General features: G+C 43.1%; 1 protein-coding gene across 10 annotated transcripts in view; it reads right to left on the minus strand.

The window, feature by feature from the left end:
• CELF4 (CUGBP Elav-like family member 4) overlaps nucleotides 1–16386 on the minus strand; it is a 696490-nt gene that overhangs the window by 84549 nt on the left and 595555 nt on the right. For all 10 annotated transcript variants that reach the window (XR_014846705.1, XM_085042053.1, XM_085042047.1 and 7 more), the window contains exon 5: nucleotides 14523–14602. Coding sequence is in view for 9 of the 10 variants with exons in the window: in XM_085042053.1 (XP_084898179.1) it covers nucleotides 14523–14602 (80 nt within the window). In the remaining variant the exon portion in view is untranslated. The remainder of the gene's footprint in view (nucleotides 1–14522; nucleotides 14603–16386) is intronic.

The raw sequence follows: 16386 nt of genomic DNA on the forward strand, positions 1-16386 counted from the left end.
CTCTCTTTAATAAATCTATAACTAGCTCACACAATGTGGTGAAGAGCAAGGGTCTGAAAGAAGTGCTTCAGGAAAACAAAGGGATGCAGAGATGGATGCTCCGTTCAAAGACAGAGAGCAATCTCCAGCAGTTATTATAAAACCAAAACAGAAGGGGGAGTGGAGGAAAGGAGAGAAAAAAAAACAAAACTGTAGCCAAAATGCCCCTGCATTTATGTTGAAGGCTGGGTGCCTTTTAATTTTTCTTTAGATCACATGATGCAGATATTGATCCTTCCCCAAATCACACTCTTAATTGCAGCTCATCGACAAATGAATATTTTAATGCATACATTTCCTGCTAATTATCACCTGGACCAGTTCTTAATTAGATTTCAACACTCATTTAATTAACCCTGATCCAAGAGACTGTTTGGTAACTTGAATCTAATGATTTAAACCTATTTGCAGCTGTGTTGGAGGGAGGCACTGGTCCACAGCAGATTGGGCTGTTTAGAGCTGCTGCTGTGATTTGCAGAGCAGAGGCTGCATCATGATGGGCACAATGCAGGATGGAGGATTTTGAAACTGAATAAGGTGAGTGTGTATTCATCTCTGCAAAAGGGGTTTTGAAGATGTGACCTGCTGTTGCTAGCACAACAGAAAAGTGTAAATAAGTTGGTGTCTTCTTCCTTTCCCTTTTCCTTCTATCTATTTGCCCTGGAAGTTTTAGGGCCAGAGAACTGCCTCAGGCATTTGCTGATGCCTCACACTGTTGAAAACCAGGCTATTATTGTAGAAGGCATCACGAAAACATGGGTAACTTCCCCACGAGGTGCTTGCCCCTGGAGTGTTCTTCCCTTCTGATGTGAGCCACAGTGACTGCACAGCAGCTGTTTGACCCAATGGGATCTCATTCTGCCTCCTAAGAGATGTTTTTCTGGGTTGCCTGTCGCAGCAGGACTTCAGGCCTCTTTGAACATTGCTATCATATCCACAGGGCAGAAAGGCCACTGGCAAATAGATGCAAGCTAGAACACACACTACAAAGAAAGAGGAAAAGAACGGCTTTTGTTAAGAGTGCTCTGCAATGAGATGTGCATGTAAGTGGTTAAAGATGTGTAGCCAGTGGAGATGCTGCATTGCTCTTGAATATGAAGATTGACCTTGGGATTGATGCTTTCAGTATGTGGTTCCTCATGTGCAGCTCTTTCATGTGGCCCAAAGGAAATCAGGCAGTAAACTGTATCAGATCAGCCAGTGCAGGACTTTCAGCAGTGGAGCCAAATACTTCTGTTCATATACAGCAGAACAAGGCTACTTTCTACTCCAGTGATTTCTACTAATCCACTGGATAACAACCGAAATGCCCCAGAACGGGCCAGATTTTCCATAGGGTAAAAATGCCGCAGCCCTTCATCTGGACTATTTATTGCTTCCACGAGGAGTTAAACCGTGGTGTAAATCAGCTGTTGTCTGCTGACAAAGGCAATAGGTCCTGTCTGCTCTGTCATTTACTAGTAATACATAATCTCCTCGCTCTCTCTGGCTGTTGGACTGGACCTCATATTTTGCCAAACCCCAAGAGAGTTACACTGGCTAAGTCAATAACGTTTGAAATGTACTTCTGCATTTTATTGAGGGAAGGACCTGTTTATTTCTCTGCCCTGCAGACCCACAGTCAGAAAAGACTGTCATGAAAGTGAGCATTGCTGCTGGTGCCTCTGCAATAGGCTGCTTGGAATCAGAATTTATCTCTTTCCCCATCAAATCAACCTCCTTTTTCAAGTGCTTTGATATCTACTGATGAAAAGAATGATAAGGGCTAAGTATTATTATGCTTTCTCTATTCTCTCTTGGGCCAGCAAGTCTACTTAATATGACTATCTTGCTTCCCATCCCCTTCGTACACATGATAATGAATTTCTCCTCTTAGTCAGCAGAGTCAGGTACTCTCTAGGCTGGCGGGGCGAGGGAAAAGATGGAGGAAAAATCACTCTGCGCCACACTCACTTTGTAATCCCTAATCAGAGTCCTCTGTGGGAAAAACTAATTTCCCAGCCTGTCTTGACGTGTGAAATAAAGTCATTCTTGAAAACAGGAGCTTGACAGGTCGCTTGTGAAATTTCATATTCAGCTAAAAATAAAATATCCATCCATTGATATTTCATTTAAAGGCAAAGGAAAACAGATCTATTGCTTGGAAGTGTTGTTGTTGGAAGTGCTTCCCATTAGATATGGTCTTCCAAATGGAGTGTATACACAAATTAAGTAAAAACTTTTCAGGAAGCCAAACCTTACTGCCTGGCATCAGGGAAAGTCCACAGAATCACAGAAGCAGCTAGGATAGAAAAGAACTTTGAGATCATTGAGTCCAACCTATGACCTAACACCGCCTTGTCAACCAGACCATGGCACTGAATGACACATCTTTTCTTAAACACCTCCCTGGGCAGTCCTTTTCAATGTCTAATCACCCTTTCTGTGAAGAAATTCCCCCTAATGTCCAACCTGAACCTCTCCTGGAGCAGATTAAGCCTGTGTCCTCTTGTCCTATTGCGTGGGAGAAGAAACTGACCCTCGTGTGGCTCCAGCCTCCTGTCAGGGCATTGTAGAGAGTGATGGAGAGTGTCCTCTTCTCCAGGCTAAACAGCCCAGCTCCCTCAGCTGCTCCTCACAGGACTTATGCTACCCTTCAGGAGTTTTCTTGCCCCTTTCTGGACACCCTCCAGGAGCTCAACATCCTTCCTAAACTGGGGGGCCCAGAACTGGGCACAGTATTTAAGGTGCAGCTTCACCAGTGCCAAGCACAGGGAAAGAATGACTTCCCTAGTCCTGCTGGCCTCACTACTCCTGATACAGGCCAGGATGCCACAGGCCTTCCTTGCCACCAGGGCACACTGCTGGTTCATTTTCAACCAGCTGTTGACCAGCACCCCCAGGACCCTTTCAGCCTGGCCACTGTCCAGCCCCTCTGCCCCCAGCCTGTAGCGCTGCAGGGGCCTGTTGTGGCCAAAGCTCAGGACCCAAGGCCCCATCCATTTTTGGACTTGGTCCATCTGTCCAGCCTGTCCACATCCCTCTGCAGAGCACTCCTACCCTTCAGCACTATCCCACAACTTGGTGTCAGCTGAAAATTTGCTGGTGGTGGACTTATCATCATCAATAAAGACACTAAACAGGACTGGCCCCAGAACTGATCCCTGGGGACACCACTAGTGAGCTGGCTGCCAACTGGGTGCAAGACCACTCACCACCACTCCCCTGGCCTGGCCATCCAGACAGTTCTTTACATCTTTGTTAGCTCAGATGGAGCTAGATAAAAGTTCTGGGCCAGAAATATTATTAAAAGGTTCATTATATTAAAGTTTCAGTGAGTGAAGATCTTGAGTATAAGAGATCTGAATGTGTGGAACCTATAAAATACCTTCCAAAATGTCAGTCATGAACAAGGACCCTTAAATGAGTAGGTGCTGCTGGATACTTCTCTTTTGGGCAATGACTGTGTTCCTAAGAGTCACCACAGGAATGGATTTGCTTGTGGTGGAAATTTTGCTTTAGCACTCCCTTTGTGACTACAACATAAAGCTGGGAGATGCTGACCTTCAGCAAGACAATCAGGGTGATATTTCCACACAAGGATCCTTGATGTTAAGGCCTAAAAGCCAAAGGATGATTTCTTTGCTTTGGGCTCTGTTATCTCAGGCCATTTGGTATGATGTCCCCTAACTCTAAAAACAAATTTGGATTTGTTTTTGGAAATGCCTGTGCAGCTCCACTGAAATTAGGGTTGCTGAATCAGACAGGGGGGTGTGACCCCAGTCTGGGATTTTGGGCAAGCAAAAGAGGAACTACTATCCAATTAAATTGTAGATCAGTGGGAATTTTAGCTGGGCAGCAATGTAATTACCCAGGCTGGAAGGTGACCAGAAGACCAGGACTAGCATCCTTCCCATCTTGTGAAATATGTTGTTTTTCTGCACTCAGGGCTTCAATTTCATGTCTCATCTGAAAGATGAGTAGGACAGCAGTCACCAGGAGCTATTTCCACTGTACAGTCCTGAGAGCTGGTTAGACACACTTGAGAGTGACAGAGATGGAGAGAGGAAAGGAGGCATTCATCCAGGACTGTAGTGATGGACCCTTTGATAATGCTGCTCCCTCAGTAGAGGAGATTCTTCATGCAATGTCTAAGCAGAGAGAGTTGCTGCAGGTACTTCCCTTCACAGGTCTCCGGAGCTGTTAATTTATTTGGAGTGGAAGCTTGATTTAGGTTTTATTTGCCCATACACTACTTACCAGGTGTCTCTCAGAGCTAAAGTTATTGCTTTCCACAGGGCAACAGAATCATTGAGTCCTGGTGTCACTGTACCCAATTTTAATTAGGAAGAACTCAATATATAACCCAGGTGTTAGTATACCTCTCAAATCAAAGCCAGATATCTGAAAAACCTGAATTTAAAAGCAGAGTTCTTCAAGCACTTCTGTGTTTTTCAGCTCAGTCTATCAATGATAACCGTCCTCACAAAATCATTCACCTTCCTTAATGCATTATGAAGTAGAAAGTATTGTTATACCAACAGACTAGAAATTCTTTCCCACTATTTAGGACTATGAAAGCAATAAATAATTTTTTTTGTCTATTTGAAGAAAAACTTAAAATTCAGCATCCAAAAGAAAGTGTAAGTTTCCTCTTTCTAATAAGAGTAATGTGGTTTGGAAGATTAGGTATGTTTAATTCCATATTAACTAAAATAATATCCTTACACCACACATCCTTACCAAAAAAAACCCAAAACCCAGCATAGTTTTTTAAATAAATTATTATTATGATTAAGAAGATATTTGGTAGCTGCAGCATAGACCCCCATGAATGATCTTTTGATCTTTCCTTTCAGTTAAACAAGCAAGGATGAAAAGAAGAGAAATATAATTATTCTGGAGCCATAAAGTGAATTGACTATTGTCAAAGCAAGGCAGCATCTCAAGGAGGTATGGAGATTTTGATGCTTCAGGACTCTGCTCATGAGAGCTCCACACCTCTTTGGCAGCTCAGGATGAGGACAGGAACAGCCTACGATGACTTGGAAAAGAAAGAGGTGTCAAGGAAGATACTGGGCAGATATATTTCAGCTGTCCGTGTGACATAAAAGTGCATTTCCATGGCACTGTGCTGCCAACGGTCTGCACATGACTGTGCATCCCAGATCACTGTCATGCTGCAAGACACCAGGCTATCATGGTGTAAACCATGTTGCTCAACTGAGACAAGAAAATATTTGAATTTTTGCAGCATATTTGAAGACCTTCAAGCACTGTCCAGCCATGGGTTGGACCAGATGAACTTTAAAAGGTCCCTTCCAACCCAAACTATTCTCTGAATATGTGATTAAATCAGAAAATGTTTTGCTCTCTGGGAGGTATCACCCATGCTTTAGTACAATGAAACAGGTGGTCAACTGAAGATATGAAATGGCATCAATTCAGTGAAGTTCTACTGTTTTTTTGTGAAATAAGAAGTTAGTTTATGTTGAAGGATCTGCCCTTGCTGCATTCCACTCCACTAAGTCTGAAACATGTCACCAGCACAACCACTATTCCTGTAAACACTAGCCAGCCAGACCTTTGGGATGGGAAGCTGAGCATATTCTTCTACCTGATTTCACTTGCCAGTGGAGATCTGAGGCAAAGACACTGGTGTCTGGTAGGATGCTTCACATTCATGAATTTGTGTGAGCTTCAATTGAGAGTCTTATTTGAAATTCATTGTTTTGATCTAAATACATCTCTGTCCTCTAAAAATTCATTTTGAGCTTTGCAAAACTCATTTGGGTAATAGCTGCTGCATCACCTAATGCTATATTTTGGATAGGGATAACAATCTACCAGTTACTTAGATGTTTCTATTTTCCTTACAAGAATGTGTGTTATCAGTCCAGACCACACACCTGAGCAAGGCAGGGAAGGAGTGAATTAAAGGGGAAAAAATGAGAATCATCCAGAATGATTTAATACTGATCCAGAGCCCACTTAAGTATATAGGAAGTTCCTGCTGATATAAATGAGGCTTAGATCAAAAGATGCAGGAAGAGAAAGGGAGGAAGAAAGAAATACCCCCAAAGCAAGCAGAGAGGTAAAGACAACTCTGACATCTTTAATCCTTATTAGAGGAAGGTGGTGATGCCCAGTGGAGCTATCTCCAGGAGGCTGAGAAGTCCCTTGGCAGGCAGGTACCATTTATGTCTCCCAGGCTGGAGGCTTATCAATGTCTCTGATTCCCAGAAAGGTCATTGCTTGTGAATATTTTAGCCCCCTGCAAGTTCTAATCTTACCCAGGCTAGACAAGAGTTGAGTGGAGCAAGGATTGCAGGGGCTGCTGCTGTCACCAGGACCTGGGCAACTCTCAGCAGTGGCATGATCCTGTTCCTGCCTTCCCAAGGCCACTTCCACATCTGCTGATTTAATGCCCAACTCTGCCTGGCCCCATGAAGGGATGGTGCCAATTAAATATTTTCTTTCTCAAATGGGGTAGTGTGGCTCACAAGCAGTCTTAGCTTGTATCCCGTTTGGAGGTGGTGAATGCTGTGGTTCAGAGGGAGCAGAGAAGCCCACAGAAGATGTCCAGTGATGCCAGTCATGTCCCACAAGTCACTTCAGTGTCCTGCTGGAGGACTGTGTGGCTAAGGAGATGTAACCAGAGAAGTGAAGGCCATCTTTGGTGCCAGCATGATTCACATTCCCTTCCAGGCAGCCAGGCTGCCTGAAATTCTACTCTGGGACCCAGAAACATGATTAATTAGGTAATTTATGAAACTAGGGGAGAGGCAGGGAACACAGTCCTACAAGTTTATTTTTTATAGAAAGAATTGAGGTAAATTATGGCAACACTGAGAAGCTGCTGTGCCAAAGCTTGTAGGATCAGCTAGTGATGGAAGTGGTGGGATGGGGTCTATGAGCTTTATTCCCCCTCCATTCACCCACTGTTACAGGGTGTTTTGAAGACATTTTTGGGAAGTAGTGATCCAAGTTTAATTCTGTATTTTCCAGATATCAATAAGTAATAAGGTTTAGATCCTCATTTGTTCACTGGTTACCACTTCTCTACTGGAACCAGGAACAAGAACTGCTGTCACTTTGGCTAAGAACTGGTTAAAGATATAGACTAATTGTATAAAAGACTAGTTTACTCCCAGGCATTGCATTGTTGCTCCTTTTGTTTCTCTTGTGTCTTCTTTGTTAAACAGACATTCAGATGATCTGATTGCAGCCATTTTAGGCACCAATTCTAAACCCTCAGCTGCTCAAGACAGTCTCTCTGTGGTCCTAGTCTCTCTCCATCAACTGTAATAAAAGTGTAGATGACCTTGAAGTTTTATACTTTGACTGACACTTTGAAGTAATTCATCCAGCCAGGTTAACCCTGGCCTTTAGTTTGCAAACTGCTGAGTGTAGGAACTGTCCTGTTGGAGGTTTTTATGGTGTTTAGTACACTGCATTTCCTTTAGGAACAACAGTAACCACATTTCCAGCAGTAGCAGTCTGACAGGATGTCTACTACCATTTCTAGGAGGGTGAAAAGAATGTTCTAGTTGATGTGAGACCTGCTAACATGAAGCTGTTGGCTCTGTGCACTCGGTTCACAGATTTGGATGACTTCCTAAAGAAAGTGTCTTGCTGGAAGTGGAGTGTGCTACAACTTTTAAACAGCAGCCTAACTACCCCAACTTTGTGGAAATGACAAACCCTTCTGAGCACTAAAGGCTGCCATGAGCCTGAGGGGAGAAGGGGAGTGTGCAGCTGGATGTGAGTGCATATTTGTGAAGAAGGGAGGAGCGATGAGGAAAGTTTCTCCTATGAAAGAAATGATCTAATTTGAAGCAAGTCCCTCATGGGAAGAGCTGTGACAGAGGCTGCTCTGTTCCTGTTAATTTTCACAGTGCAGCTGTCAGCGGGTCTGTAAATAGTACTCCGCGAAGCCAACACTTCCTATCCACACATCAACCATTCAATTAACAGAAGAACAGAAGAAGGAAATAAAGTGCACCACAGCCTTCTATCACGGCTTTGATGTTTTCCAGCAATTTATGAAAGTGTACACAAATCTAATTACAAGCCCCACTGCTTCCCATTTACATGGAGCTCCTCAAGTTCAGAGCTGTTTATATCAAAATAATTGTTAAAAATACCTCAGCTGATCCACGGCACTGTGGCCCCCCACTCACCGGAGCCACTAGGCTGCTCCTCCCAGGGAGTTCCTGCCGACTCAGCACTTTGGTGCTGCCTGCTCCTGCAAAATCTGCTTCCCCACCACTCTGTGAGCTCGGTGCCCAGGCTGCAGCTCCATCATGCACACAAAGGCCCATTTTCTTTCTTTTCTCCACCTGCTCAAAGCTCCTTCTGCAGACTCTGCGCCGCTTTCCCCTCCAGCCCTAATCCACCTAAATATTGCTCTGCTGTGCTGGTGGGGGGGTGAGCACAGCTGCTCAGCTGCTTCCCATCGTGGGGCTGTGTCTGAAGGCAACCTCAGGGAGCTTTGAAAAGTCATAGCTGCTCGGTGGGAACACAGCAATGACAGCAGCAGTCATTACTGTGAGCTGGGGGTGGTTTCCTTCATGCAGTGCCTCAGCATCGAAAGCTACGAAGCTGAGAACCAGAGCCCCACTTGCCATGGGTTTGAAAGAGGCCACTGCCCATGTAAATCCTGTACACTTGTAAATCCTGGATTAGCGCCTGGCATCCCTGCCTGTGCCAGGTTGTTGGAACCAGATGATCTTTAAAGTCCCTTCGTACCCAAACCATTCTGTGATTCTATGATTTCTTGGGGCAGTGTTTGATAATCTCAAATTTAAGTCACCCTTACTTGATAAGCCAAATGGGTTACAAATTCTTTCAGCTTAAATAATGGAAAAAAACTCTCTGATGGTATGAGGGGATAGATAGTACATTGTCTAAGGAAAGAAGACAATTCTTTCGCCTGAGTTTTAGCCACATTTGGCTGGGAATTTTTGTGCTGTGAGTGGACTTCCAAAGAAAATGCTGGGCAGAGGCTTGAAGTCAAACTCATTCAAGGGCTTATCTCATTCATATTTTCTTGATTAATAAAAAATGTAAAATACAACTAGAGATCTAATCCATCTGTCATCTAACATCACTGAGTAAAAATTGCATAATTTGATATAGGTGGTTCCTGAACAGAGATTTGAAGTTCCTATTGTCATTTGTGTTGATAAGAGCTGCACAGAAAAATGTTGAAATGAAAGTCCCAAAGTTAACAAAGTTGTGTGTTGCAATACTTCTGTTTTTTCAAAGTTCAGCTAAACTGAATCTTTCTCTGAAAGGCAGACGTCTGTTCAGTGCTTGTATCCAAATCTCACATTTTCCCTTTTCACAAAACCCAGAATTCCATCTGAAAAGTAATTTTCATGGAAGATGTTCAGCCAGCCATAGACAGGCTTGGGATGCTATTGCCTGGATGCAGAAGAAATGCAGTGCTTTGACCAAGCTGCTGCAGGTTTCTATAACAAAAAAAAAGGAAAGAGGACTTGGCCGATGTGGTAGGGGAAGCCACCTTACAGAAGTCTGGAGGTCTTAACAGCCTTAAACATCATTAATTAAAGAAAGATATAGAATTAACATTGTGCTGAGAGTTAGTGTGTTAAGCAAGTTCACAGCACATCTAATGGAAAAGGAGTCAGGAGACTCTGCTGCGGGATGCCTGGTTCCTGAATCCCAAATTGCTTTGCCTGGGCAAAAAACATCCAGGACAGGTTTCAGGTCTCCTCACATTGGACATGAAGTTAAGTATTCACTCTAAGCTGCACTGGTTTTAGCTTTAGTTTTTAAGCAGTATTGGTCCTTTTTCATTCTAAACTGCACTTTGGATGAAGAGCCACTATTTTAGAGTGGCAGACCATAGCAATCTGATGCCTAAAATTAGCTAAAAAGCACACTTCTATTTGGGCTTGCCCATTAGTTTGACAGGTTTCAAAATCTATTTCTGTAAAATAAAATTTCTCCAGAGGTATCCATTTTCCTCTATTGATTATAATAGAAACTTAGATGACAAACTTAGATAACAATGTCAGGCATAGGTTTCTTAACTTCTGGATTTCTCAAATTGGGTGAGACGAGTCCCACCTTGGGTATTCAGTCTAAGCCTGTTATTGAGTTATCCATTATAATGGGACAGGCATGCCCAGAAGGTGATGTTGCCCATCGTAGCACAATAAAGGGAAGAATGCAAAAATCTCTGGAAATGTCTCTCCTTTCTGCAGGAATCCTAGAGGATATTTAGAAGAGATCATAAACTTTCAGACGGTTAAACACAAGTCAAACAAATCACACTCTTCACTTCCTCTCACCCCTATGCAGGAAATGTACTCAGTAACAATACTGTTCTGGTCCTTCCAGAAATGAATTGATAACCAAAGAAATTTTGAGTTGCCACAGTGGGTCAGATGGTGAAAACGGTGCAACAATATGGTATTTTTTAACTCTGTGTAGTTTCTGGGTAGGATAATGGCTGCTGTGACTTAAATGTGATTCTGCCCTTCTACTCCATTCTCTTGAGACCTCTCCTGGGGCCTGAGACATAAGAAGGACAGAGATCTGTTGGATTGAGGCCAGAGGAGGCCACAAAGATGCTCAGAGGGCTGGAGAAGTGAAGACAGACAGAGTTGGTGTTGTTCAGGGTGGAGAAGAGAATACTCTGGGGAGACCTTATAGCACCTTCCAGTGCCTAAAGGGCTACAAGAGACCTGGAGTGGGGCTTTTGACAATCTGGAGCGACAGTGCAAGGAGGAATAGGTTCAGACTAAAAGAGGGCAGCTATTAGGAAGATATTTGTTGCTGTGAGGGTGGTGAGGCAGTGGAATGAGTTGCCCAGAGAAGCTGTGGTTGTTCCATCCCTGGCAGTGATCAAGGCCTGGTTGGATAAGGCCTTGAGCAACCTGGTCTAGTTGAAAGTGTCTCTACTCATGCTAATGGAGATGTAGATGATCTTCAAGGTCCTTTTCAACCCAAACCATCCTATGACAGTTTTGTCAAGTGTGGAGGAGAGTTTGTTCTGTGTGGGTGGATGGACAAGGCCACCTTTTAGTTATGTACGCTGTGTTCTTCAGAATGACTCTTCAACATTTGGCTGTTGCCCAGATATGAAGACATGGGGAGAAGGAGAAAACCAAGCTGAAGATGATGCCTAGGAAGGAGCATGACTGACAGGTAAGATGATAATATTGTCCACAGTGATTGAGAAGGGAGGTGGATGAGAGAAAATACAGGTTTTGGGTGTAAAAGTTCAAGAGCTCTGTTTTGTACATATTGAGCTTGATCTGACAGCTAAACATCCACCAGGAGATGCTGGAAAGACAGACCAAGATTTTGGTTTGGACAGGAGTCAGTCTTGAAGCAGAGAAGTTAGATCTGCAAGCTGTCACTACAGCAATAGCAGCTGAATTTGTGTTGGTGGATAAGGCTGTTAGGGACAAGGCTTGGATGAGGAAGGGAAGAGAATGATATGAAGAGACCTGTTTATGTCCCCATATGGATGGGAAACAGAGACAGGAGGGGATGGAGTAATCAAAGATAAAAGTACAGGAAATATAATTGCTATAAATATATTATAAGTCCAAGCAAAAGTACATGAAAATTATGATCTCTTATAAAGGATGACACAGAGATCCAGTAAAACACTCTCATAAAAGTAGTGAGCTGATAGAAAACATGATCTAAATAGACAAAAAGGAAATTTTCTTGACAGGTAGATATGTAAGAAACTTTGCACCTGCTCAAAAGTAAGGGATTTTAGGCAGCTTATTTCTAAAGGAAATTGATTGTGTAAAAATTGGAAAGCTTTAGACTTGGTGGACCCTTAGGAAAAACAAGAACCTTGCATAGAGAAATGGGCTTGTAATGGATGGTGGTCAGGCACTTGTCCAAGGTAAGGTTAATTAAAAAAAAGAAAAGAACTTTCATAAAAGAAAGTTGCCTTTTGAAACTATTAGGCAACATATGTTGTGTGAACAGGAAGTCACAGTAGAGCAATAATCCTGACAGCTGTGGAGAAACAGGAGTCTGCCGCAGGAACGAACGGCTCGAGACCTGACAAGAATGATGATGGATGCCCTGCTGGTGGTACACGAGGACAAACCAAGAGACGCTGAAATTGGCTGAACCACAGGAACAACGTGGAGCTGGCATCGCAGCCGGACAAACGAGGCCAGTCCTAGTGGTGAGAGGAATGGAAGGGGGCTGAAGGAAGATGGCAGCAATGCCCCCCTCCTTCCCAAGGACGATGGGCTGCGTCGGCATCTCACCACGAGGTGGCTGCATTTCCCTGTGAACATCCAAGTCAGTCCTGAACGATGCCGCGCACCCCGAAGTACCATGAAAACAAGAATGGGAGCAGAGATCCTGGCAGGATTTGGCCTATCTCTTTCTAAGCGACTTAGAAATTTTGATCCACTGTGGGAAAAACCTGTTGTGCTCCACGTCTTCATTGAGCATAGGTCACCCTGCAGGTCCTCACGGCTCTGCAAAGACATGCTAACAGTGTTGTGCCTGCTTGTAGCTCATGGGAGACACAAGGCAATGCCACATTACTTAGCTTATCATGAAGGAGAGGAAATTAGTTTCCTCCTTGCTTTTCCTGTGAACTAAGAGTATGTACTCTGAGGTTCAGCCAATTCACGGAACCTTGTGAAGCTGTGGAAACTCAATTCTGAGTCTGGGATGGGCATCTGAAAAAGGTAAAATGGTGGTGCTTTTTCAGATGTCCAGGTCTGGTTATTCAAGAATATTTCTATAAGAGGTCTTTGAGTCAGATAATTAAAGAGGACAAATGGTCCCATAAAATTGACCCATGAAATGGCTAAATTCTTAGGTATTTTGTACATCCTAAGCTCAGGTGATACCATCAGGATGGAGCCGTAAGATTTTCCAGGTGGTTGTGAGATGAGTGCTTTTTTTTCTTACCTGAAGTGTTCTAGGTGTAGGAAGAGAAAGGGCTGGAGAAGAATAACGATATTTTGGGCATACTAGATCTAGCTAAAATCTTCAACTCTCATTGGGTTTTGTCTGTTTTCTCATGTCTTCCTCTCATGTTTGTCACAGGAGTTTGCGGGACTTTTGTAATGGGGACTGACTTTTTATTAAATCTTCTTGTGGTGCCACACCCTTCTGAATTGCAATTCCTGATGTCTGCTTACAGACACTATCACTTTGGGTCAAGGTTTGAAAGAATGCCACTGAAAGCACCTCTTTAACCTGTTTCAGGAAAGAAGTCCATAATGTATCAGTATGGGATGCCAGCATCAAGCCCAACATCTGTTTTTGTTAGAAGGAGTCTTTTAGGAAGAGACTCTTAAAAGTATTCAAGTACTTCAAAGAAATGGAGACCCCATCTTTAAGGAGACTTTTTTGGTAGCATCACTGGTAAACACGTACCATTTTTAAACTGATTTGTCTAAGATGGGGTTCCAAAAAAACGAGATCTTGATGGTTTGCTAGTTTTAGAAACCTTTTCGCTTGTAAAGAATTTTCCATTTTCAGCCCTGCAAAGATCTAGAGAAAATCTGTCAGGCCCACTTAAAACTTATTTGGATAAATTCATGAATTTACATTAGAGTCTCTTACTGAAAGGGAGATTTTACACTCTCAAATATTTTTAATTGAGCTTTCTTGTATCCTTTCCAAGTTGTCAGCATGCTTCTTAGCCTTCCATGATTTACACTGTGAATAATTAGTAATAAAAATAATACACTATTATAATAAACCAAAACAAGTTGTACCAGATTTTCTTCTCCTACTGACAGTGGAATGCCTTACATTCTTCTCTGTCTCATGATGGTGTACAAATATCTGTTTGTGTAGAAAATACAACCCCGTTTTTATTTTCTTGAACAATCAGTCTTGAAATCCCACATGACCAGAAATTTGTGCAAGTGGATGATCCCTCAAATGTTTCCTAGAAGATCCAGTAGTTGGTCTGACACACTTTCAAAGGGCAGATGTAGGGGACCACAGTCATGCCTAGGTTTGTGCTTTTGTGGTAGCAGCAAAAGGCACTCATGACTGTGTGATTTGTCTCTAGCTCCTACTGCCATGATGTGAACATGATGCTCTCTGCTAAATGCTGGCTAAAAGTTTTTTATCCTTTGCCTAAATGCAGGGACTCTTTGAGGAGGGAAAACAAAGAAACCCTTAGACACAAGTTTCTACTTGATTCATCCCTCTGAAACTTTAAAGGCTGTACTTATGGTGAGTCTGACCCAAAGTTTTTGGCATGTGTGAACCATGTGTCTTTTTTTTTTCAGGTCATCAAAACTGCTGGAGACAGAATTGAGCACCCTCTGGGGTTCTGTGCCTGTGAGGAATGACAGTGTCACCCTAGCCTTTCCACTGATGAGTTAAACACACCCAAGGCTCTGAGCCTTCCTGGATGATGAGTTGCAGAGCATAGATAAATCATTTCTCCTGCTCAGTCAGGCCACAGGGCAGCCAGGACTGGCCCAATTCTCACTTGCCCCTGTCACAGAGCTACTCACCGGCATTGTCTGGCTGCCATGCAAGGCATTGATGGCAGCTTGGGCCTCTGCATGTGAAGAGTATTTCACAAATGCACACCCTGGAAGAGGAAAAAGAAGAGCGTAAGAAAGTTTGCATAGATACCATGTAAGTCCATCTAGCTTAGTATCCTGTCCTCAGAACTGGCCCATAAATATGTCTGTGAAGAAAGCATAACAAAAAAAATGTGTCCTGGTCCCTTCCAGAGTCCAGTCCTCAGCAGCCTGAGGACTTCTTAAAGCTAACCTGCTTTCAGAATTCCCACACTGCTTGTAATGAGCACTGACAGACACAAACTTAACAAGTACATCTTGAATCTAGTCATGTTTTGACCTCCACCTCCAGCTTTCCATGGCAGAATTGTGCACAAAGTTTACAATTTATTGGGTGAAAAAGCTCTTTCTTTTATTTGTATTAGACTTAATACTGAGCATTCCTCCCTCTGTGGTTATGAGAAACAGTGTGGAAATATGTGTAAATTATTGGAAAGCTGTACATACTTGATACAAGCAACCACAGGACAAATGTACAGAAGGAATTCAAGTTACTCCAAACCCACGAGGCATCTTATCATATCACTGCCTGATACAGCTCTGTGACAGACTGCCCAGAGCTTGTCTTGGCTCCAAGCCACTTTGGTCTGGCAAAGCATGAGACACCTTCTGGTGAAGTAGCAGGGGTGGGAGAGGTACCCATGTGTTGATTACCACTAAAGCTTGAATCTTAGTTTTTCATAGCTGCAAAGTCAGTGCCTGTGTAGGTGTTCTCTTCTGGACATTAGACAAATGTGGGCAGTGTTTCTTTGGCCTGTATTGCCACGTGGGAATCTCACACCAAACCCTTACATAAGATTTTAGGGCAGAAAGGTGCATTTATGGATATGCGCTGGAGTGCAGAAATGATCAACACTTCAAAGGGTTACATGCACTTCCAGGGTGGGGGAAAGTATTGCCAACACTCCTAACTACAAGCAAACTGACTCAGACAGAGGAAGGGTAATTTCCATATGCTAAGGCAGTTCTTGGAACAGATTGGGAGAGATCTGAAAAGTTTTGGCTTCCATTTCCTTCTATTACTACCAAAGACTTTTGAGCTTTTAATCAATTTGCAAAGCCCTCTCAGTTTCCCTGAAGGGCTGCAGAATATGGTGCAGGGAATGCCAGTCCTGACAGTGGGATGGTTCTCCTTCACCCCATTTGCACCATCTTTAGAAGGTCTTTACACCCTTTTGGATCCCTACATTGCAGGGTGAAAAATTAAGCAATAGAACTTGCAAACTGGAAGAAGGAACCCCAAAGGTCCCTAAAAGCATCACTGCAGGCTGATAGAAGTGAGATTGAAGAAAGTAGTGATAGCCCCTTCTAAAAATAATATACATATAAAATATCTTACAGTTAAGAGCTGTTCACTTTGCGTCACCCTCTTAGCACTGTGCTCAGGCTGTATTTCAGGGAAGGCCCAATGACTATTGCTAATAGTTGTATCTAATTTATAAGGAGCTGAGAGGAGACAATCATGAGAAAATGAGATAGATAAACTTCAGCTGGAAACAATGGGGATCAATTATGACATAATCCCAGCCCAGCATTCCCGGGCTCCTGAGATACTACGTCTTCCTCTTCATTAATCAGAGATAATCCAGAATTAGGGTGTTTAATTATTTGCAGAGATTCTTTTGTACTTTCTGCCTCTAAAAAGAAGATGCTGATTAGCAAATATACACAAGCTTTCCAGTTCCAGTCACCAATTTCATTTAGAGCAGGATTTTTGGCTGCGGTGTTGCTGTCATGTTGAAGGCTTCACTCCTTTCAGGTGAAATTCACCCCTGTGCTTAGGGTCCTGACG

The sequence above is a fragment of the Lichenostomus cassidix genome, chromosome Z (genome assembly GCF_008360975.1).
Source record: "Lichenostomus cassidix isolate B80296 chromosome Z, HeHo_3.0, whole genome shotgun sequence".
NCBI classification, from domain to species: domain Eukaryota; kingdom Metazoa; phylum Chordata; class Aves; order Passeriformes; family Meliphagidae; genus Lichenostomus; species Lichenostomus cassidix.